Raw genomic sequence first — 21,975 nt, forward strand, 5'->3', positions numbered from 1 at the left:
AAACAGAATTATTTTTAATTATTCATGAAAAAAAAATTTATTATATTATTCATGACATTCACTGATACTTCTGTTTGCAATCAAAGACTTCTAATAATGTCTACAAAACTTAAAATGAGCTCGCAAAACTCAAATTAGATGCTCTTAGTGTTATTTTGTATTGGTTTCCTAAATGACCTGGCTTTCTGGATCATGTTTTTCTAAGAAAATACCAACCCAAAGCTTAATGTTTGAAGGCAGTTTTTGTCTATAACAAGTTTGATCAGTAAAACAGCTGTTGGAAGGAATTCACAAAGCCATGAATATTACAGATGAACAATGTTTTTTTCTGAAAATAAGACACTTGTAACATTTGAGCAGGCCAGCTGATACAATAATTGCAAACCATTTGGGCAATTAATGTGAGCGTCCTTTCAGATCTGTCACATACACTGGCTTTCAAAAAACTCTTTGAAACCCCTTGGTGGCAGCTATTACTGCAAGATGCTGGTGACAGGAGGTGGTGCTGGACAGATGGCTTATTCCACATCCACGTACAAGTGCTCGTGTTGGCTCATGGGGCCAGTGATACTCTTGTTGGAAGTCTTTGGCACATTTGCTCTTTAGCTGCAGCAGAGAATTCGATTGCTAATTAGACAGTAACTCAGTCTGACACTAAAATTACTCAAGATGGAAGATTATCAGAGATTTAATTGGTCTTTGGCTCAGCTCCAGGAGGTTTCCATTGATGTCTGTTTATAGACTCAGAGGAAACTCTGCAATTAATGTAACAGATCCTCCCAGTGCCTGAAGGGGGGCATTTAGCCTTTTACTTCACATGCATGAACCAGAAAACAAAACAAACTATCCAAGAGTTTTCATGTTACTCATTTGTAATTTGGAAAACACATTTGAAATAATATCCAACGCTATTTTGTCTCTCCAGTCACAGGATGTACCCATCTTGGGCAGGCTTATGCTGACAGGGATGTTTGGAAACCAGAGCCATGCCAAATCTGCGTGTGCGACTCGGGATCTGTTCTCTGCGATGACATCATGTGTGATGATCAGGAGCTGGACTGCCCCAACCCAGAGATTCCTTTTGGAGAGTGCTGTCCAGTTTGTCCACAAACAACAACACCACCTCCAAGAGTAAGTTTATTCTCAGTGTTGTTTCTTTAGTGTTTCTGCCTTCTTGATGCATGTCAACCTCAATCCATTTTGGCTTAGATGCTCTTGAACTCTTTTCTTTTCAATGCCACTTTCTGAATTTAGGCAAATATTTAGTATGGACAATGCAGCTGAAAAATATTAAGCCTTTCAGCTCAGTTTTATGCAGACAACGGGCACCAAAAATAGTGGACAGGGACAGAGGGCCGCAATTAGCCATTATATTTTTCATTTTATGGAAAAGCATAGGCATTATGCAAACACCTTATTTTTGACCGCATACTCAATCTATATCCATGAAAATAACACCAACACAGAGTGAAAGAAAATTAGAGAACTTTCATAGCATACTGTGAGTCTGCATTTCTTATCAACTCAATTCTACATCATCACAGAATGAATTTCCTTTTGCAGGCTTAATGCTGACTTAATGCCTTGTAAAGGAAAGGTGATTATACAGTACCCACCTAATTTATCATCAGTTTTTTATAGACATCAATATTATACAAACCCGTTGCAGCAACTTAACCTCAGGAAAATCAAGAATGTTAGTACATGCCAGGTCCCCTGCCTAAGTGCTTCAGTGAGTGAGCCAGCTGTACTGAGCTTTCAGCTTATCTGAACATTTCAACAGTGTTAAAGATCTGTGAGACTCTGTTAAAGTACATAGGTTTCCACAGACCTTGAAGATCCTTATCTAGAAGATAAGACAGTGAAAGAGATGTGTGGAAGACAGAGAAGATGCATTTCTGCAGCTCTATAGCACATCTGTTTAAATATGGAAGTCACATAAATATGTCACACACAGATATGTCCCCTAGTCTTATTTGCACCACACTAGTGCAACTCCACTGCTTCAGGGATCACCTGAGCTACTTCACTGAACCTTTTGAGAGGTGGAAATGAGTGGTATAGACAAGCGTGGTGGAGATTTAAGTACACCTCCCTCTCTTGTGTTTAGAGACTCATATCAGTTCTGGAGTTCCTGATAATGAAGAACACATGGACTACTTTGCCCAGCCTCTCTCTTTGATACAGGAGTTTGGTCAGCCCACTGGGAGCTGTTCTGATGACCTTGGGTGGTATATAGTGAAATGCCACCTTGAAAGATCCAAGATAGTTTCAGCTGGATATTCTTTGCTACTGCTAGCAGCTGAACACAAAAATTGAAAATCTCGGTAGTAACATGTAACTGAATTATTAACTGAAAAATAAATAAATTAGAGCCATAGAGCTGAGATTTTTAAAATAGCTAATCACACTTCACATGGTGGACTGAGAAGGACACAAGAAAACTGTCACAGCATTCCACTGTGGACTTCCATCCCCATTGCACTCAATGGCAAAGATGTACTGACTTCATTAGTGTCATGTTTTTGCCTGCAGGGGAGGTGTAATTCTATGGATGATCCAAGCAAATGGAGATAGACTGACCAAAAACTCTACAGCTTTTAAATATACTGAATAAGAATTAATGGAATTCATGTGATAAAACTGAATTCAAATGCTTAAATGTTTTGTTCTTGTATCCATGTGCAAATTTTTTGCTTTATTTTGATTCTCTTTTTTAATTTAATTACCTTTGCTTTTTTTTTTTTTTTAGACTCCTGGAGTAGTCAGCCGAGGCCCCAAAGGAGACCCTGTAAGTGCAACTTTTTTTTTTTCTCCCCAAGGAAATGAACTAAATCAAGACCCCATTCTTCTAGTGCTATATATGCCATTCAAGCTGCCAAGATATCCTGCTTTCAATGATGTCTGCACTGTTGGCAGTAGGACTGAACCATATAGTTATTTTGAAGCAGAACTTTAGTTTCAACTACACTCTCAAAAATTTAAACTGAAAGAACACAGTTTAGTCCAAAATGTATCACATTTGTTAGGTTTTGTCATATTTCTTTACAGAAGGAGCAAAAACATGTATTGGACTCCACTAGCAGTAATAATTTTAGATTCAGGAACTGAACTGCTAAATATGTCTAATGTGTTTGATTATATATTAGTTGTAATAAGGCTCCAGCAATCAAGTGTTACCATGTGGGAATTTTGTCTCTCCTCCCTGAATGTTTGGTTGTGGCCTTGTTTAGGAGAGGTTTCCCACCACAGTCACACAGACTTTGTTAGGAATGGAAAGGTTTGTTCTGCAATGTCCTTGCAGTTGGAGGCAACATCTATATCTGTTCTGTTTGTGTTTTTGCAGGGTTCTCCTGGAGTTCCTGGCAGAAATGGTCCCCCTGGCCCACCAGGACAACCAGGAAGCCCTGGAGCTCCTGGGCCCCCTGGAATCTGCCAGTCATGTCCCAGTATAAGTGGAGGTGTAAGTCATTGTTACGTTCAGCTTCTACCTTGGTGCTCATAACGCTGAAAGGCAATGTTGTAGGCACCTGTCCCTTGCACCTTCCCAGGTGCTTTGCTTTAGATGGCATCTATCTCATTTATGCCTTTGGAAAACAGAGATGGGTGGTATGTGGGGTCTTGCTGTTGTTTTGGGGGTTTGTCCATAAAATTTCTCTGGAGTGCAATTAAATCTCTGCCTTACCTTATTTTTTAAAACTTTTAGGGCCAGTTCTGTTGAAGGACTTACATAACTCAGAAATAATCTGATCAGAAAGACTGTGATGGAGGATTTCCCCATAAGCTTAATGGTTAGGGAACTCTCCTACATTCCTACATTTCATCAATTAATGTTTAATAACGGAACATTCCAATGAGACTAGACTGAAGCACTGGTCCTCTGCTTGCAGGGAAGTGCCATGCAAGTACTATTTGTCATGATCCCTCTTTATTTCTGGCTCACTGAATGTTGAATTCATTTCTGAAGAGCTGGGTGCACTCAACAAGAGAGCTAATAGTAACTAAAGTTTATTAACACTGAGCCCCAGGCAGTGCTTTGTTAAGAGGTGACATTGTCATCCATGCAGGCCACCAGGCTGAGATTTACAAGATGGGACTTCTTTAGCACAAAGCTGATAAAAACTGTATGTTAAAACAATTGCTACTTTTGAATATAGGCTGCTGATTATAACTTCCATAAACACTTCCCACTCCCAGGTAAGCCAGGAGCCGAGGAAGGATGCCTTGTTTTTATTTAATTCTGAAAGGGATTGCCTCTGCAGGACTGAGCTGTGGATCAGTTAACCAGTCCCAGTGGGCATCGCACTGATACTGGTTTGGGGCTTGAAGATGCAAACACAGGAGAGGATAACAGGCTAAATTAGTCTCCCATTCCAACGCTGTATCAAAGATGTGGTGTTGGATCCTGACAGAAGGGTTGGTATCAGGAGCACAGGAGTCCAGCACTTGGTCAGTGCAGGAGCTGGATCCACAGTGGTTTGGGAGAGCAGGCAGAACACTGCATGTATTCAACCCTTCCTGCTTAACCACCTGTGGGCCACTGCACTAATCACTGCATCACTGCACTAATGCCACACCATTTGACTGAGTCTGCTCATGTGAAATGAGTCATTCAATAGGCACAGGTGCAAGAAATCGGGAAAATAATAATAATAAAAATAAACAGTTCTGTTCTTTAGTGCAACAGATAATATTTCATCAACTTCCTTGAGTGACAACTTTAAGTCCAACAGAAAAGAAAAGAGACAGACAGAGAAAATGGAGAAAGAAGCTAAGAAGGAGTCAAACAAGAGTAAAAGGAGAGAAGGGTAATTTTGTGGTTCAGCTGAGGCCCAGCTGTCAAGAAGAAAAATTGATGTGCCTAGCCTAGGGAGCTAATGTCACCACGACCTCAGAAGGAAGACATTGGCTGGGCTTCTCTTATGTAAATATATGGCAGATATATGTGTAGCTAGTACTACTCAGCAGATACAAATGAGTCATTTCCATGCAGCTGCCATACCAATGTAAGAAAAGTCTTATTTGTTTTAGAGCAATCACATTATTTTTCTTTTTTTTCTTTTTTTTTTCTCCATTTCTTTTACAGAGTTTTTCTCCACAGTATGACTCCTATGATGTGAAGGCTGGTGGAGTTGGTATCGGGTACCCACAACCCATTGTAAGATGATAAAACCTTTTTTCTGTTCTTTCTTCTTTTTAAAGAACAAATTTTCTGCTTGTAGATTATACCTTGGATGTGTATGTATCCTGATTTTAATCTAACAATATAAGTTTTCATTTAATTATTGCCTGGAAGTTGAATGTGATGTAAGGCAGCAGTTTGTTCAGCAATTCAGTATTCTAGAAAGTAGCTATAGATCGTCTGGATTTTTTACTTTTTCAGTTTCTTTCTTCAGTTTCTTACCTTCCTTTTCCTAATCTCTGTGATTCACCTTCTTACACCAGCTAAACATTTTTCCCTTTCTGCCTCATGTACATTCCTTATGCATCTGCTTGATATTCTCCCACTAATTGCTTCCCTTCCTTCCAACAATTTTTACCTCTTCCACTGCCTTTAATTTCCTTTACCCACTCAGTATCATTTGTCTTTACTCAGTATGATACTCCATACTTGCTAACTTTTCCACAATTCAAACTTACCTGATAAAAATTGAGTAAATCCTGTTTATAAACTTTTTTTCATTCCAAAGCTCAAAATATTTTTACTTTTTCTTGTTATGATTACCATTTTTTACCTGCAGCTGCTCAGACTGTGTACTAAAGATGCTGTATCTGCCTGCTAGACCTGGTCCAAGCTTTTCAGTTTTTTAAATGAGAAAAAGCCTCAAAGAGTTATACCCGGGCTATGCTTCATGTATAAAATAAATCTGGATGTTGCATCTCATGATTTTCCTTTTAGGCACTGGGATTTAGAGATATTCAACATGAAGTGTTCTTGATTCAAGCAATCTGCTACATAGAAGATGTGGTGAATTGCTGTTACTAGAAATTGGCTGTGCTTCATTAAGCATAATCATTATTTTCAGCCCAATTCTGCATAACATGGTTTGGGTGTCACATGTTCTAGCATATCAAGTCAGTTCCAAGCAAATACATTATTTCTCAGGGTTCCATCAGATCATCTTGTGAAATAAGGTTTACTAATCACAACAGCTGTTTTTCCTGAAATATAGTCATTATTTTCTCCCCTTTATTTTAATCTGTTTTATTTCTATCTCCTTCATTTGCTACTGTGTTCATCCATGCATTGGTCTTCTTCAACCATCTATTTGTGTCTTTGTTTATTCATTTATTCATATTCACTCCTCACAGTTGTTACCCACAGCTATCATACCATCTGCATTCTTCTACATGGTGTTTTAGTAGCAGATGTGTTGAACCAGGCAGGTAACCAAGACCTTCAGTTAACAACTGTGGCTACACCTCTCTACTTTGGCTTTTTCCCTGGAAGTGGTTAGTGATTTCTTGTGCTCTGACTCCTGGACTTGGGTTAAAGAACCCCAGCAAACTACTTTACTGGGCACCCTAGAATATCTTCAGGGTTGTCTGTATGGTTTCAGGTCATAAGGTCTTTTATATTGCATCATGCCATACATGACCACAAAGTACTAGCAGTTACAGGCAGATGTGACTGAAATCACTTTTCTAAATAATGTTTATAATTAGCATTATATAGACTAATTTCTTTATTATTTTACACATTTATCAATTTTCAACTTAAATACTCCTAATGAATAATTATTCAAATATTCAAACTGAAATAATTTGCAAGATTAACAAAGCAAAAAAAATACAGTGCCAACATTTGTCCTTGTGTGGTTACCATGCCTGGTATTTCCTCAATCACGCATCTCTCCATTGCTCTCTTCCCATGGCTTTATATTGCCTGTACACTGATTTTGTGCTTTACATCACAGTTTCTCTTCACTTACCCACGTAACCTCCACATATTGTCTTTGTCTCCTTCCACCAGTGCACATTCTCTAACTGAAGGATGCTCATCTGTTCACAGTTTGGAGATGCTGGCAGCAAGTACCCCTAACTATCAGTTTATCTCCTCAGTGTGTAACTTGAAAAAATTATATCTCATTTGTTTATAGCCGTATGTCTAATTGATTGATTGCTATTGATGAGTTGATGGCTTAATCCTGGTTGAATTTATAGTTACCTTATACCAAATTAGTTCTAACAATTAACAGGGACTGCTCGTTGTATTCACACATCGATGGCAACCACGTTTCCAAAACCCAAACAGCTCTGCCTCTTGCTGTACTTCTTGTCCTAGAAAATAGCAAACACTAAAATGGCTGACTTTTTTTAGACAAAAGACAACTGTGAACTAATATTATTTATTTTTGTAGTATAGCACAGTACTGTCCTACACATGCCAGTAGAGCACAGCAATACTGTTAATCTTGTATTATGAAAGTTAGGTTCATGTAACACCTGTAATACATGACCTGTTCTGACACAATATGACAACATCCCATGAAACACATTATGTGCAACATTAACTATGGAATATTCTGCCAGTACGGCAGCACACAGCGATCCTCATGTCATTCATACATGTGATTCTTTTGGCTGTAGGAAACCCATGAAGAGTTTAATTTAACAAAAGCTTTTTTTAAAGAACCCCCTATAGCTGCAGTAGACCACTGTGCTAACTTTTAAATGTTTTCTGTTTTGCAGTATCAAATGCTTTTGTGGTTGTTGCTACAGGAAGCAGAAATATTGAGGTTTTGGTTAGTCCAGACCTCATTTCTTTCTTATGGCTTGGTACTGTTAAAGTTCAGAAAAGAACTTCACTGGTGAAAATGATTGCCTTACTGACAACAACAAAAGTATGACCTTAATTCAGTAAATCTGTAGGTCATGAGAAATCTCAAGTGTTGAACTGATTAAGCTCAGTTACACGGTGAAGATGCTGATGCTCATTTACTGTGGTTAACAAATTCAGATCCAGTTTCTATTCTTCCCCTTCAGGCAGCACAAGAGCTGAGCTAAGCATCCCTTTGGGGTCTAGAGAAGGGCAATAGTGACTCAAAAAGGAAAAGATGCAGCTCTGAAAATACCTTGGGAGGATGTTAGCCAAGCCTGCAAGGAGCAACCCAGTGAAGCCTTTTCTGAAGGGACAACTAGACAATGTACTTCTTCTGCACTGTGTGTATATACTGCTGCTTCCTTTTTACTGCAGCAAGTTCAGGTCACCGACGATTTTTCTCTGTACTAATTATGTAAAAATTTATTTCACGGTTATTGTTGACTATAGCACCTCTATTAAGCTTTATAGCTATATTACATGAATATAACTACTATTTTTTAATCTACACTACAGAGTGGCTTTCCAGGACCCCCTGGCCCCAGTGGCCCCCCTGGCCCACCTGGTCATGCAGGTCCCCCTGTAAGTAACATTAATCTTCTCATAACTGTCTTTTTATTCTTTTATATGAGCTCCTCCTTTTCTCTGTCATAAATATTAAGTACCTTTTCAACTGATAAATCTGGATACTATGCTGAAGAATTTTATGCATAAATGTCATCTTGGGCTGTACCATCATCAAGACTCGAGAGCTGAGGCCAATATATTGTGCTGGCTTAAATCCTTGTGTACCCCTTGAGATCTCTGCAAGCCCATGGGGTGACAGCTAACATTATTTTAAGACATGCCACTGCCTGACATCCTGTTAATATTCCCAAATGTTTATCCATACAAAAATTTAACAGGAGGCAAAGGAAAGTGGAAGATACGCATTCAGTGAACAACACAAAGGGTCTGCGTTTTTCATTGTCCATCTCCTTTTAGAGGAGCAGTTTCTGTTTTCATGGAGGCATGTTCTGCTTGGTTCTGGTAATTTCACCTTCAGTCATTTGTTGACTGATCTGACTACAATTTTCCTTACAATTAAAAGATTATAAAATATAACAGCACTATGAAATCATGTATGTAGTTGTTCACATCTTAAGTGAGTATTTTGCTGCATTTTAGGGCTCTGCTGGATACCAAGGATCCCCTGGAGAACCAGGACAACCTGGCCCTCCTGTACGTACCCATTCAGTATCACTGTGTATGTTAAAAGCATGATCTTAAAAGCATGAATCTGTGTCACCACTGGAGTGGATGGAAATTTTGCAGTTCATCCTAGTTGTTTACTATGTTGCATGTCAAATGTAAAAGTATTTTATGATGCCTAATGCAATTTTAATTTGAAAGAGATTTAATATTTGTTATTATTGTAGTTAATATTAATTCTTTTTCTACAGGGACCTCCAGGCCCTGTTGGAATGATAGGCCCAGTTGGTCCACCAGGAAAAGATGTAAGTTCACTATTAGTCATTCAGTTATTAATAAATAGGAAGAAAAAAGTTCATTAATTTTCAAGACAACAGAGCACAGAGATATTAATGCATTTGAGAATTTTTAACATCTCCCTGTTTCTCCATTTGACAACATGACTTTAAGAAAGTAAATTTGTCTCACTTTAGGTCTAATTTTCCATTCCATAAAAGGTTCAATTTTAGCGGGCAATTTGATTGACACTAGAAAAAAAAACAAACCCAAAACCAACATAAACATGAAACATGGTATTTATTTGGCACAAAATAAATTAGCAGTTATAAAGAAAACCAGACAGTAGTGGTAGTTTTCTGTTCCCTTTAAATCTTACTATGGGACTTACAGCCATTAACACCGTTTTCTGTGTCACAAACAGGTGTAGTACCAGCCAAGGCAAACATCTACAGCTTGTGTCCATTTTGAGTGTTTTACTAAGAAAAATAATTTTTCTGGGATCATCTCTTTCTAAAGATTGTCTTCAAGTAACTTAGAAATTAACTAGAATCTTGTTAAAAGCTGAGTCTATAAATTCTGGCAATCGTTTTCCAGAAAGCAGTCACAGAGGGAACTGTCACCCTGATAGGATTGCCCCACTGTCTTTGATGGGAGTTTCACCTGCTTCCTCCAACTCACCCTGATCTACCACAACTGGTGCTTTGCCAGTAAGTGAAGCAATAGCAAAAAACTAAAAAAAAAATATTTTCTTTCAATAGGGAGAACCAGGAAGACCAGGCAGGAATGGAGATCGTGGAATCCCTGGATTACCGGTATGGAAAAGCCCGCAATAACAAAGGTCTTCTTACCAAAGGTTTTGTTTGCCCATTTCAAGTTAATCAAGTGAACATGACACACAGTGAATATTGGCTTGTGGCCTTCATACAATAAGGATGTGATTTATTAATCTTTCTATTTTTATGTGCTTAGGGTCACAAAGGACACCCTGGAATGCCTGGGATGCCTGGGATGAAAGGTCAACGAGTAAGTATTGTGTATATTGAGTATAGCTGAGTCTGTTACTCTCCTTGAATTATGGTGTTGCACTGTTGTGATCCCTCAGTCACCCTTTCCAAGACTGAATCATAGAATTAAAGTTAATTTCTGCACAATGTAATCTGGACTTCCATAACAAAGACTTACTTTTATTCTGGTTACCTCAATTATAGAGCTCCATCCTAATGCCAAAAAGGGTTCCAACACCTGATAGCACTTGTTATTGAAAATATGCCCCTTTAGGGGGGTTAATATTTTGCCAAGAGGAATCAGGTTTTCCAGAATGCAGGAAGAATACAATTCACAGATATGGTTTTACTTTCCCACAGGGTTTTGATGGAAAAGATGGTGCCAAAGGTGACAGTGGTGCTCCTGGTCCAAAGGTAAAAATCTGGAGTGTCATCTTTCTAGTAGGCAGATGAATGACCCCCATTATTTGTTGTAATGTGCTTTGCATATTTAAACAATTATAAAAATACAATAAGCATTCAAGAAACCCATTTAATATCTCCATGAAAAAATAGGAATCATTCCAAAGGAGTTAGATGTTCTGAACCATTTCGTGTCCCAATTTTCCAGCTGTAATAAACATGAGATACCAAAATGAAAGGACATTTCTCAGTCATCTGACTTTCTTGCATTTTATTTTAAAAGCTGAGTCTTTCTGATTTTTATATCCTGTTTAATTTTTGATTTGACACTTGTTTAGACTTCTCAGAACTCAGTTCATGCTGGGGACACCCAGCACCACTAGAAAGGAGCAACAAATGGAGCTTTTTTCTGTGTCTCTTCCCCTTGGATAAACCAAAAAATGTTCTCACCAAAGTTCATTTTGTTTTCTTTCCATAACAGGGTGAAACTGGTCTTCCTGGAGTGAATGGAGCACCAGGCCAACCGGTAAATATGTGCATCCTGTAGTGTTTAAATGTTAACTGAGCTGTTCCTCATCTTTTAACTTTAATTACTCCATCATATGCAATGAACAACAATGAGCTATGCAAATAAGAGCGAAGTCTCTTTGCTCAGCCTTCTTATTTTAGAAGGCATTTAACAGATTCATTTTTATATGTTTTCTAGGGACCAAGAGGTCCAGCTGGAGAAAGAGGAAGACCTGGAAATCCCGGTGGCCCTGTAAGTAATTGCAGATGTTGTTCTTATCCAGAGGCAACCTATATTTGGATTCAATATGCTGAGATTTCCCTACTTTCTTAAATAATGCAAAGGAATAAAAAACTATGTAGCATCTGTAAAAATCTCACATGAAAACTTTTCAGTCCCCAATAAAGATGTAACACTTCTAACCCACAACATGTTCACCATCCTATTTCCTGTTTCGCTTTTTAAAATTAATAGATTACACATTGAGGAAGAGTTCAGTGTTTCAGCATAAGCTCAGGCTTGGCCAAGAGAAGCAGGGAAGAGGAGTGGTGGAAGCAAAGAGTGGCAGGAGAAGGCAGAGAGAGGGAAAAAATGCAATCTCAGAAGTAACTTGCAGGAAAGAGATAAAATTCCTCTTTGACTGAGATTAGGGGGTACTTCCCTTGCCCTGAAGGAATTCTTAGTTCATAGCATTCAACACAACCAACAAAGAAGATTAACAGCCAGCACCTTGTTTGTGCAGACACTGCATAACCTGAGCAGAGGATCTGGTCTAATATGACTACAAGACAGGCAACAGGGTTTAAATCATCAGTGTTCATCAGATTTTTAGAGTGAAATTTATTCTTTTATGTGAATCAGAAGTAACTGTTACTTTGAAATATACACGTATTGCAATCTTACTTATTCATACAGACAATGATTTGCAGCTGTCATTTCCTTAAGAAATGTAATAAGAATGTATTTTTACATCTTCCTGTCTCAGTGCAAGTCATGTAAAGTGTTGGATATTCCTTCACAAAATATTTAGTTAATTATTACTTTAGAACTTCTCAATTAAGGAATCCTTGGGTCTTCGTAAACTAAGTGGGGATGTACAGACACAAGAATATGGTCTCCAAGTCATGGACTTGAAAGGATGTGGGTTCTGTGTCGGGGGTAGTGTTCTGTACCCAACATCTCTCTTCTTTCTGTAGGGTGCCCACGGCAAAGATGGATCTCCAGGAGCAGCAGGCCCACCTGTAAGACAACTTTACTTTAAGTATTTGTGCTGCTTTAGTCTAATTACTTCTAGCTGATGTTCTGCAGTGCCAGCAAACCTGAAATTGGGGTGCACTTGTTCAAGGATGAGCATTTTATTTAATTGTATTTCATAATTGTGTTGGTTAAGATACTTAAAGGACACAGTGCAATAGGAGAGCTTTACCACTCCAAATCAGGAAATGCAAAAATCCAAACCCAGATTATTCTCAGAAAACGTATAGATGGATGGAATTGCTGTACTCCATGAAGTTCAAATTTTGAATGATCTTTTCAAATATATTACTTAGCTGTCTGGAGTGGGCAAACATTTTTCTTTCTCATCTGCCTAGAAATCTGAGCATGTCCACTTGTGTGTGTAACAGCTGTATTGGCTTTCTTTCCTCATTCCTTTTTTATAATTAGAACAAATTCTGAACCTTTTTTATAACTTAATCTCCTTAATGATAGATTTCATGGTTTTAGTTTTAAAACACAGAAATTCAGCTGAACATGTAATAGTCAGGGTAACTAAGACATAGGTGTGATATTTTAGGACTAGCCAAATTTCATCTTTTACAGCATGATTTATATTTGCTGTTTTGCCAGGTGTTTCCTTACTCAGAGAAAAATCCCATAATCAGACTCTCTTTTTTAACTTAAGATTAATTCCATATGGCTTTTACCTTTTGCATTAATAGTATTTCTTTCACTTTTAAGGGTCCCCCAGGTCCCCCTGGAACTGCAGGATTTCCAGGCTCTCCAGGTTTTAAGGTATTCAACTAAAGATGCATAACTACCTGGGATTTGGTCCTCTCTCTACTTACACAGCTTATGTCACTGTAGATCACCATTTTATGAGTCCTCCTTTTCCTGGCTGCTATTACAGTTTGCAAGCCTAGAACAGATGTGCTGCCACATGCAGCACTAGACAAGCCCTATCCTCATTATCTTCATGAATACACTACTAAGTGTACAAAACACTACTAAGTGATGGATCCCCCATTCTCTGTGTTTTGCTGTGGGAGGGACTGGAGTGAATGTCCCACAGCTTCAGGAGCTGTGCACCATGTACTGCCCGGAGCACCTGCATCCTGTGTGCCTCAGCTCATCTGGCTCTTGCACTCAGGTGATGATTCTGGAAGCCTTCTTCCCAAATCACATAAAGATGCCATGGTAGAAGAAACCATTAGTTTCATCAGTTAATGCTGATTGACCTAGAGATGATTAAAATGCCTGCATTTTCTCCTTTTACTATTTTTTTTCCATAGGGTGAAGCCGGTCCTCCTGGTCCTGCTGGTGCTAGTGGTAGTCCTGGAGAGAGAGGAGAACCTGGTCCTCAGGGTCATGCTGGCCCACCTGGGCCCCAGGTACGTCAATAACACATGGGAGCTGAGAGGTGCTGTGTCACCTGCTCTTCACAGAGCCCTGAATGTCCTTTGTTCTGGTCCTGGGTTAGCAGCATTGGTTACTCATATATTTATTTTTCCAGGGCCCTCCTGGAAGAGCTGGAAGCCCTGGCAATAAGGGCGAAATGGTGGGTACTTTTCATATCGCTGCCATTGCTGCACTGTGTTGGTGAGGGTCACTGGACTGGGTAGAGTCCATCAATGCCATTCTCTCTTCATCTGTGTCTGTTGTTCTCTCTCTGCAGGGACCTTCTGGTATTCCTGGTGCTCCTGGTCTGCCAGGAGGCCGTGGTCTTCCTGGTCCTCCAGGTGCAAGTGGAAACCCTGGGGCGAAAGGCAGTCCGGTGAGTTACTAATGGTATTTACATTGGTGGTACAAGCAAATATGGTGGAGGTAAGCCTGATAACCATTAAAAAAAACCCCATTGATCTTCTCTTACCCACTTGAAATGGTTTAATAACTTAGTTTGTAATGAAAATAGGCAATTATTTTTATAAATATATAACATTTCTTTGACACGTTTGCTACATATAAAGATTATACATAAATAGGGTAATAATACCTATTTGCTTTCCTAAATTATCCACCAATTCAGATACAAGAAAGATACAGCTTGTGTAAATTGGCTACATCAGACAAAATTTGTTCTTTTACAGTCCTAGTTTCACCCATTTAAATTCCCAAGGGCTGAGTCCACACTCCACTACACCCCATGAGTGGTACCTACTCTTATACTGACACCCCAGCAGGCCCTTTTCTTACAGCCCAACACCACATGTAGCTCTTTGTCACAGAAAATATTCAGGGACTTTAAACAAAAGACTCAACGATGTCTGAAATAGCTCAGGAACTGACATAAAATTTTACTCAATGGTGTTTAAGATTGTATCACTTCTTTACTGGATTTTTAAGGAGTCCCATGACTTCCACTTCCAGGTCCAGCCAGTGCACGCTAATTTCTTTGCAGAATGTTAAATAATAAAAAGGTGTCAATAATTTGAAATATCATGTCTACTCCCTAGTATTTCAGTACATCTAGTAGGTCCAGAATGATACCCAGTTGCAACCCATAATTTTAATGGAATTTTCTCCATTTTTAGGGAGACCCTGGTAAGGATGGCGCAAAAGGAGAGCCAGGCCCAAAAGGCGAGCGTGTAAGTGATTTCAAAATGTGTCCAGAGACTTCTTTCAAGGAAGTCTGAACCCTGAATCATTCCCCATACCAAACCTGTTTGGCTTTTTGGAGACCTCTAATTAACTGATGGCCTTGGTTTCTCTTGCTGCCAGGGTGAAAATGGCACCCCAGGTGCTCCTGGACCTCCTGGTGAGGAAGGCAAAAGAGGTGCAAATGGTGAACCCGGGCAGAATGGAGTACCTGGTACCCCTGGAGAAAGGGTGAGCTGTGGTACACGACCTTTTGAGCTAAGACAGAGACAGCAATTTCTGAAGTTCAAAACACTTCCAGGAGAAATTTCACTCCATATCTCTTCTCAGCAAATTCCAGATGTAACACTGGGTTACAACACTGGGTTACAAAATTCTTATCTGGTTTCTCCTCTGAATTGCAGCTCTTGGATCTATCTCAAATTAATTTCTTTCAGTTTTTTGATATAGAAGAAGCAGTGATCTTATGTATCTGGTAGTTTTATCAAAAGTTTCTTGCTGAAAAACAATCATAAGCTCTGAGAACTACAAGGGGGAATAAATAATAAAAATTTCAAACTTACTTCTCAGTAATCAAAAATAATCCACTCTGGAAAATGAAATTAATGCAAATACTTCTCCATTCAAGATATGTCTTTATGTCAACATCTCCATTGTTAATGCATCTTAAATATCAATAACAGCAATATTGTCAGGATGTCTTCTATGTTACAATATCAATACTACATACAGGTTTTTTGGCTAGTGTGTTAAATAATTTTCCAAAAATTTAATAATTCTCACAGAGGAATCCACTAATTGTTTTATTCAACAAAATACATAGCAACATAATTACAAATTTTACATTTATGTTTCCATCAGAAGTAAAGGAAATTATGCTGACCTATTTGTAGGTCCTAACTTAATAATTGATTGCAGTATTTGCTGAAGCTATGAGAAAACCAAAGATGCACACTGAACTGATTAATCATACTAAATATGTGAATGGGGTTGCAAAATGAAATTTATCATTCAAATTTCTTGTAACCATTTAAGATAGTAGTAAATAGAAGTATTAAAATAATATAATAGAGCTCTTCTCAGTATTGAATTTGAGGAAAATAATTATTTAATACTGAATGTGATGTTTTATGTTTTTATATTACTTTAGAAAACTCATAAATAATGATTCAGGACCAGTTAAAATTAAAGGAAGACAGGCTATAATTTCAGCAGGAGCATTATAACCGCAGAGAAAATATTCTGTAGTCCTTCTTACTACAGTGAAATACCACTTCCCTCTTTTTTTCCCCATTAATTTTCACACTGATATGTCTCGTGGTAAATTGTTGAGAAGAAAAACCCAGTTGCCATCACCTGTGTTATATTGCCTACCATCCACAGTTTGTTCTTTTATCTGGCAGGGCTCCCCTGGTTTCCGTGGCTTACCCGGTAGCAATGGACTTCCAGGTGAAAAGGTATAAATCTTCCTCCAAAAAAGTCCTCCAACCTTTTGGAGAATCCATGTGAATTTGGGTGGGCAGTTTGAGATTCAGTGTGATGCTGATTCCCTTGCTGTGAATCTCCACATCTCTTTCCAGGGTCCTGCAGGTGAGCGTGGCAGCCCAGGTCCCCCTGGCCCCAGCGGACCCGCAGGAGAGCGTGGACAAGACGGAGGCCCAGGGCTTCCTGGAATGAGAGTAAGAAAGGCTATTTCCAAGAAAATGAGATAAACTCTGTTAGAGATGACTCATCTGAGCTGATATGATAGAGGAGTCCAACTGGAAATCCTTTCTATGAGTTCCTTTAGGTAGTAGTAGCATCCATTCATGGTGGGACAGGTCACTGTGCAGAGACACAGGGCGTTCCCAGGACACTGCCACAACAGACTGGGGAGGCTTTGGAGAGGCTCCAAGAGCACGCCTGGCCCTGCCATGAGAAATGCTTTTAATATGAGTTAGCATTGGATGATTTTCTGCATTAGCTCTCCACATTTCAGCAAATTCTAACATTAGGTATTTAGGGGTTTTATTTAAATATATTTGTATTTCAATTATTATGTAAATAGTTTTAAATTTACAATTAAATAATTAATTGAATTAATTAATAATTAAATAATTCAATTAGACAATAATTTAAGTATTTCAATATACTTAAGTATTATATTTTTTGCTTATTTGCAATTAAAGCAAATAAGCTGTTGGTCAGTTTTTTACAGTACATATCAGTAAGATTTCAGAGTTGGCCTATTGTGTAATACTGACAGAATGTAATAATGTCTAAGTGCACATGGAACAACATTCTGAGAGCTGTACTAGGAATTAGCAACTCCTAACAACAAATATATTGACATTCAAAAGCCCAACTGCAGGCTTCTGGAAACTAAACAAGATTTTATTGGCAATGAAAATGAATTATTTAAAATGCAACAAAAATAATATTTAGAAATTTAAACAAGTTAATGAAAAAGTGCTACACATTGTGTTGCTTTCAGGTAGAGGTGCATAGTCAGAATTGTTTCATTCCTTGTTTTTCCCATCTAAAATTAGTTTTCTTCCCACATAATGAAAGAACAAAATTTTTGTGCTAGTTGATTAATGTCTGGTGTCTTGTTTATATACAACTCTCAGAAAAAGCAATAAACCCATAATAATAGAATTTGTTTGCTTTCTCCAATCTTCTCCCTTCATGGGATGAGGGAAATGGGAAGACTTTTAATCTTATTTAAAGAGGACAAAATCAAGCAAGTAGTTTATATATGTATATTATTTATATTTATATTTATATATTAAAATTTAATATTATACTTTTTAAGCTGAAGTATAACACTCTTTTTTTTCTTCAATTGCAGGGCTTGCCCGGAATTCCAGGAAGCCCAGGCAGTGATGGGAAACCTGGCCCTCCCGTATGTATATTGTGCAAATATTTTATCCTAGTCCTCCTACTGACCCAACCCTACCCTCATCCCACAGTATCCACATGACAGGTTGTTATCACAGCCAGATTAATCGTCTCCTCCCTGTTTGCTTTAACTACCTGAGCACTTTCTATGCTGTATCATTGTAAGAGCAGCCTGCAAACCCTGTCATTTCATCCTGTGTAAATACAGAGTCTCTGGGACACGAGTTGCAATACAAAACACATAATGAGTTTTGAACAGCATCTCGCCCTCACTCACTGTTTAATGAGCCATGGGTATTGCTTTATTTCACCTCACAGATGCCATATCTCCTTTTCTTATTCACTTATCCCAGGGTAATCAGGGTGAATCTGGACGCTCTGGCCCCCCTGGCCCTGCAGGCCCACGTGGCCAGCCAGGTGTGATGGGTTTCCCTGGTCCTAAGGGCAATGAGGTGAGTGGGATTTCTCCTCTTCTGTGCTGATCCTTGATGAGTCAAATGTTAAACTAAATTGCTCCACAGTGGGGCTATCTGACGCTGCTGCTTTAGACTGTTGTCCACTGACCAGAGGCAAGTATTTCAAATGTAATCTTTCTTTATTGTAAGGGTGCACCAGGCAAGAATGGAGAAAGAGGCCCCGGTGGACCACCTGGAACACCTGTAAGTTTTGCTAATATTTGGTTTAATTATATTAATATTAATTAATGCACAATATTAATAATAACTTGATGAGTCTTACAAAAATGGTATCACTCTGTAACCATAGCCTTATTTTGTCTTTCAATAGGGTCCTGCTGGGAAGAATGGTGATGTTGGCCTTCCAGGTCCTCCAGGACCTACTGTAAGTGTGGTGGGCCCATCTGAGGCAATGATCAGGGGGTCTGACAGCTACAGATAGACACTGAGAATTTAAGGGAAGGAAAATATTTTTAATGATGTGAAGAAATCTCCTTTTATGAAGAAAAATAAAAGAGCTCTTCTTTGCCATTATTTTAATGAATGAATATTCAAAACTTTGGTGGGAGAAACTTGACTCAGGTATACCTGGTGTAGATTGAAATGAAAAGTCAATTTAGAGCTCTCGGTCTTTTCAGAGAGAAGTGTATTGTTGCTCCCTTGAATGTTTATGTCATTTCAATTTCCTATTAAGTTAAAATGTGTCTGCTGAATCACATCTAAGAGTTAGAGTGAAAAGAGCTAATACCAGAACACCAAAATAGATTAGGTTTTGAGACTGTGCAATGTTGTCATCAGGTTATGATAAGGAGGCATAGATTAGGGGTGGTGTGGAGGTGTTTATATGCTGAAGTGTTTTCAGGCAAGTTCATGGATTTTCTTTCCTCATTTGTTTGATTCTAGGGTGCTTCTGGGGAGAGAGGAGAACCAGGACCAGCAGGCCCTCCTGGCCTCCAGGTGCTGTGTGTTTATTGTTTTCTGATTCTTTTTAACAGACTAACACCCACATGCAAAATTAAAAAAAAACAATAAAGGCATCTGAACATTTACATTGGAGTTCATGTCATCATATTTTGAATATAATAGAATATAACAGATCAACAACTTGAGAGAATTTACTGCATCACAGATCATTGCAAACCAGGTGGTTAGCTGAGATTGTGTCACCTAAACCCCTTAGCCATCGAATTGGCATCTCCTTCTTTCTGAAGGATTGGAAGGAATTGGCCACACATCTTTGTGTCAAAACCAAAAATCTGAAGATGCAAAATTCATAATTTATCTGTGTAACATGGATAATACTGTTCCTTAATACAGGGATTGCCTGGTGGACCAGGACCAGCTGGAGAGAATGGAAAGCCTGGAGAACCCGTAAGTAGTAATTCTTTTTTTTTTTAAGTAACAAAAAATTAATGAGAAGTCCTTCCTAAATTATATTTTCAAATTCAGACAGCTCTCAGCTCTCTTCAGAGCAGCAAAGCTTGATTTTAGGAATAATAGGGGAGAGAAACAGGATGCCAACTACAATGAAGATTTACTGAGTAAAGTTCATGGATAACTTACATTTATTTTCTCATAACCAGGGGCCAAAAGGTGATATTGGAGGACCTGGATTCCCAGGCCCTAAGGTAAATAATAAAGCAACTTTTTTGTAATGACATAAATGAATTAACAAAGTATGAGCTTGAAAACAAAGAATAACACATATTTTATCACAGGGTGAAAATGGTATCCCAGGAGAACGTGGTGCACAAGGTCCTCCAGGACCTCCGGGAACAAGAGGTGGACCGGGTCCTGCTGGCACAGAAGGTGCCAAGGTACCCACAGACTTTCTTCCTTTTCTACTATTCTGCATACCACTTGGGTTAAGTTTGGTTTTTGTAATTATTTTTGTCACTCCTTAGGGTCCTCCTGGCCCACCTGGTCCCCCTGGAGGCACAGGACTGCCTGGCTTACAGGGAATGCCAGGAGAAAGAGGAGCTTCTGGAAGCCCTGGACCAAAAGGGGAGAGGGTAACACATACACACTTTTGATTTTATGCTAATTTAATGTTAGCTTCCCACAAGGCACTGGGCTTGTCCACGTCTTCACTTTGGCCTGATTTCAGAGGTGCAGATTTTGTAGCAGTACTGTTGAGTTAGCAATGGGATGTGGGTCCTAGATGTTGAAAAATATGGGATTTTTCCCTCAGTTTGATACATGCTAGATACCTTGCTGCACTGGATCTCTTGGGGAATGGGTACATCAAAACAGTTCTAATGAATCTATTGAGTGATGAGAATAGTTCATACAACGGGCAGACAATTTGGCCTGGGATTCATTTTGAATCAATTTGGGTTTTTTTCTGATCAAAGTATGTAGTACCTGATGCTAAATACTGGGCAGAATATCATCCCCAGTTTCAATAAGGAAATCTGGTTATTCAGAGACCCTCAGTATGAGATCCTTCCCTCCATTTAGGCTAATCTCATACTTCCTTTTTGCTCATGCTTTTTATGTCTTAAACTTCCTAGGGAGAACCTGGTGGCAAAGGTGCTGATGGCCTTCCTGGTGCAAGAGGAGAGAGAGTGAGTATTTAAACATCCAACTGTTTATCCATTAGCTTTACACAGCCTGCACTTAGAACAGGAGTGACTTCACTGTGGATAATTCTATCTAGGACACGTAAAGTTGTAATCTCATAGTGTTTCATTCCAGCAGTGCAAAATGGGGTTTGTAAACTAAATTAGACCTAATACTAGTTTTTGTGATTACTTCTCCTTGGGTAAACATAATGGATTTTTTTGCAGAAAGATTGCAGTTTTAGAGGGAAAGCAATCATATGGAAGTAGAGAAAATCTACCCGACTAATGTTATAATGAATCACAAAAAAACATTGATAGTAAATATTCTCATACAGCATACTCCTATAGGTTACTATATATGATATATTTATACATCCATATAGCAAATGCACATAAAATAGACACTTGAAATACGTACATCTATCAAATCAGTACCTGCAGGCAGTATATACATCAAAGTAATGAGGGATGACAAATAGAAAAATGCAGCCTGGCTGAGTTGGAGGAAATACAAAAAATTTATTTCAGACCATAAGGTACACATTAGATTTCCAAGAAAGAAATAAGTCAGGGAGCTAGTCAGGAGATGCTGAATATATGCTGAAGAAATGTGAATCAATTATCTACCTGAAAATTAGGGCAACATGTCACTTTTATTGTATTCCATCGAAAGAGACCTGTTAACTTCAGGTGGTTTTTGATCAGGTTTGGATGGTGGGGGAAAAAAAAGAATCACTCAGTTGGAGATCTCTCATACTGCAAAATGGTGTGATTTCAGAGCACCACTCCAAAACATGGTGTGCAAATGCACTTTGGCACAGTAGACTTGCTTCACTTAAATATCTTTGGCAATCTGTTTACACTGAAACATAAACACTATTGATCAAAACAGAGCAGTTAACATTGCCATATTTTGATGCAAAATATACCATTTTCTAATTTTCCAATTGTTTAGGGCAATGTAGGTCCCATCGGTCCTCCTGGTCCTGCTGGCCCACCTGGAGATAAGGTAAAGATTCCTCATAATGGTGTTTGTACTGTAAGAAGTCCCAGGGCA

The 21,975-nt window shown here is 38.6% G+C and overlaps 1 protein-coding gene across 1 annotated transcript in view; it reads left to right on the plus strand.

Moving 5' to 3' along the window:
* The window catches only part of COL3A1 (collagen type III alpha 1 chain), a 49,659-nt gene that overhangs the window by 16,959 nt on the left and 10,725 nt on the right, over positions 1–21,975 (plus strand). Inside the window, exons 2-33 of the mRNA XM_069021939.1 lie at positions 926–1,131; positions 2,753–2,791; positions 3,347–3,463; positions 5,087–5,158; positions 8,339–8,404; positions 8,990–9,043; positions 9,265–9,318; positions 10,051–10,104; positions 10,262–10,315; positions 10,657–10,710; positions 11,180–11,224; positions 11,405–11,458; positions 12,403–12,447; positions 13,166–13,219; positions 13,717–13,815; positions 13,938–13,982; positions 14,100–14,198; positions 14,956–15,009; positions 15,143–15,250; positions 16,423–16,476; positions 16,600–16,698; positions 17,850–17,903; positions 18,253–18,351; positions 18,505–18,558; positions 18,686–18,739; positions 19,258–19,311; positions 19,672–19,725; positions 19,938–19,982; positions 20,073–20,171; positions 20,259–20,366; positions 20,868–20,921; positions 21,874–21,927. Coding sequence (XP_068878040.1) covers positions 926–1,131; positions 2,753–2,791; positions 3,347–3,463; positions 5,087–5,158; positions 8,339–8,404; positions 8,990–9,043; positions 9,265–9,318; positions 10,051–10,104; positions 10,262–10,315; positions 10,657–10,710; positions 11,180–11,224; positions 11,405–11,458; positions 12,403–12,447; positions 13,166–13,219; positions 13,717–13,815; positions 13,938–13,982; positions 14,100–14,198; positions 14,956–15,009; positions 15,143–15,250; positions 16,423–16,476; positions 16,600–16,698; positions 17,850–17,903; positions 18,253–18,351; positions 18,505–18,558; positions 18,686–18,739; positions 19,258–19,311; positions 19,672–19,725; positions 19,938–19,982; positions 20,073–20,171; positions 20,259–20,366; positions 20,868–20,921; positions 21,874–21,927 — 2,255 coding nt within the window. The remainder of the gene's footprint in view (positions 1–925; positions 1,132–2,752; positions 2,792–3,346; positions 3,464–5,086; positions 5,159–8,338; positions 8,405–8,989; positions 9,044–9,264; positions 9,319–10,050; positions 10,105–10,261; positions 10,316–10,656; positions 10,711–11,179; positions 11,225–11,404; positions 11,459–12,402; positions 12,448–13,165; positions 13,220–13,716; positions 13,816–13,937; positions 13,983–14,099; positions 14,199–14,955; positions 15,010–15,142; positions 15,251–16,422; positions 16,477–16,599; positions 16,699–17,849; positions 17,904–18,252; positions 18,352–18,504; positions 18,559–18,685; positions 18,740–19,257; positions 19,312–19,671; positions 19,726–19,937; positions 19,983–20,072; positions 20,172–20,258; positions 20,367–20,867; positions 20,922–21,873; positions 21,928–21,975) is intronic.

This window comes from Aphelocoma coerulescens, chromosome 7 (genome assembly GCF_041296385.1).
Source record: "Aphelocoma coerulescens isolate FSJ_1873_10779 chromosome 7, UR_Acoe_1.0, whole genome shotgun sequence".
NCBI classification, from domain to species: Eukaryota; Metazoa; Chordata; class Aves; order Passeriformes; family Corvidae; genus Aphelocoma; species Aphelocoma coerulescens.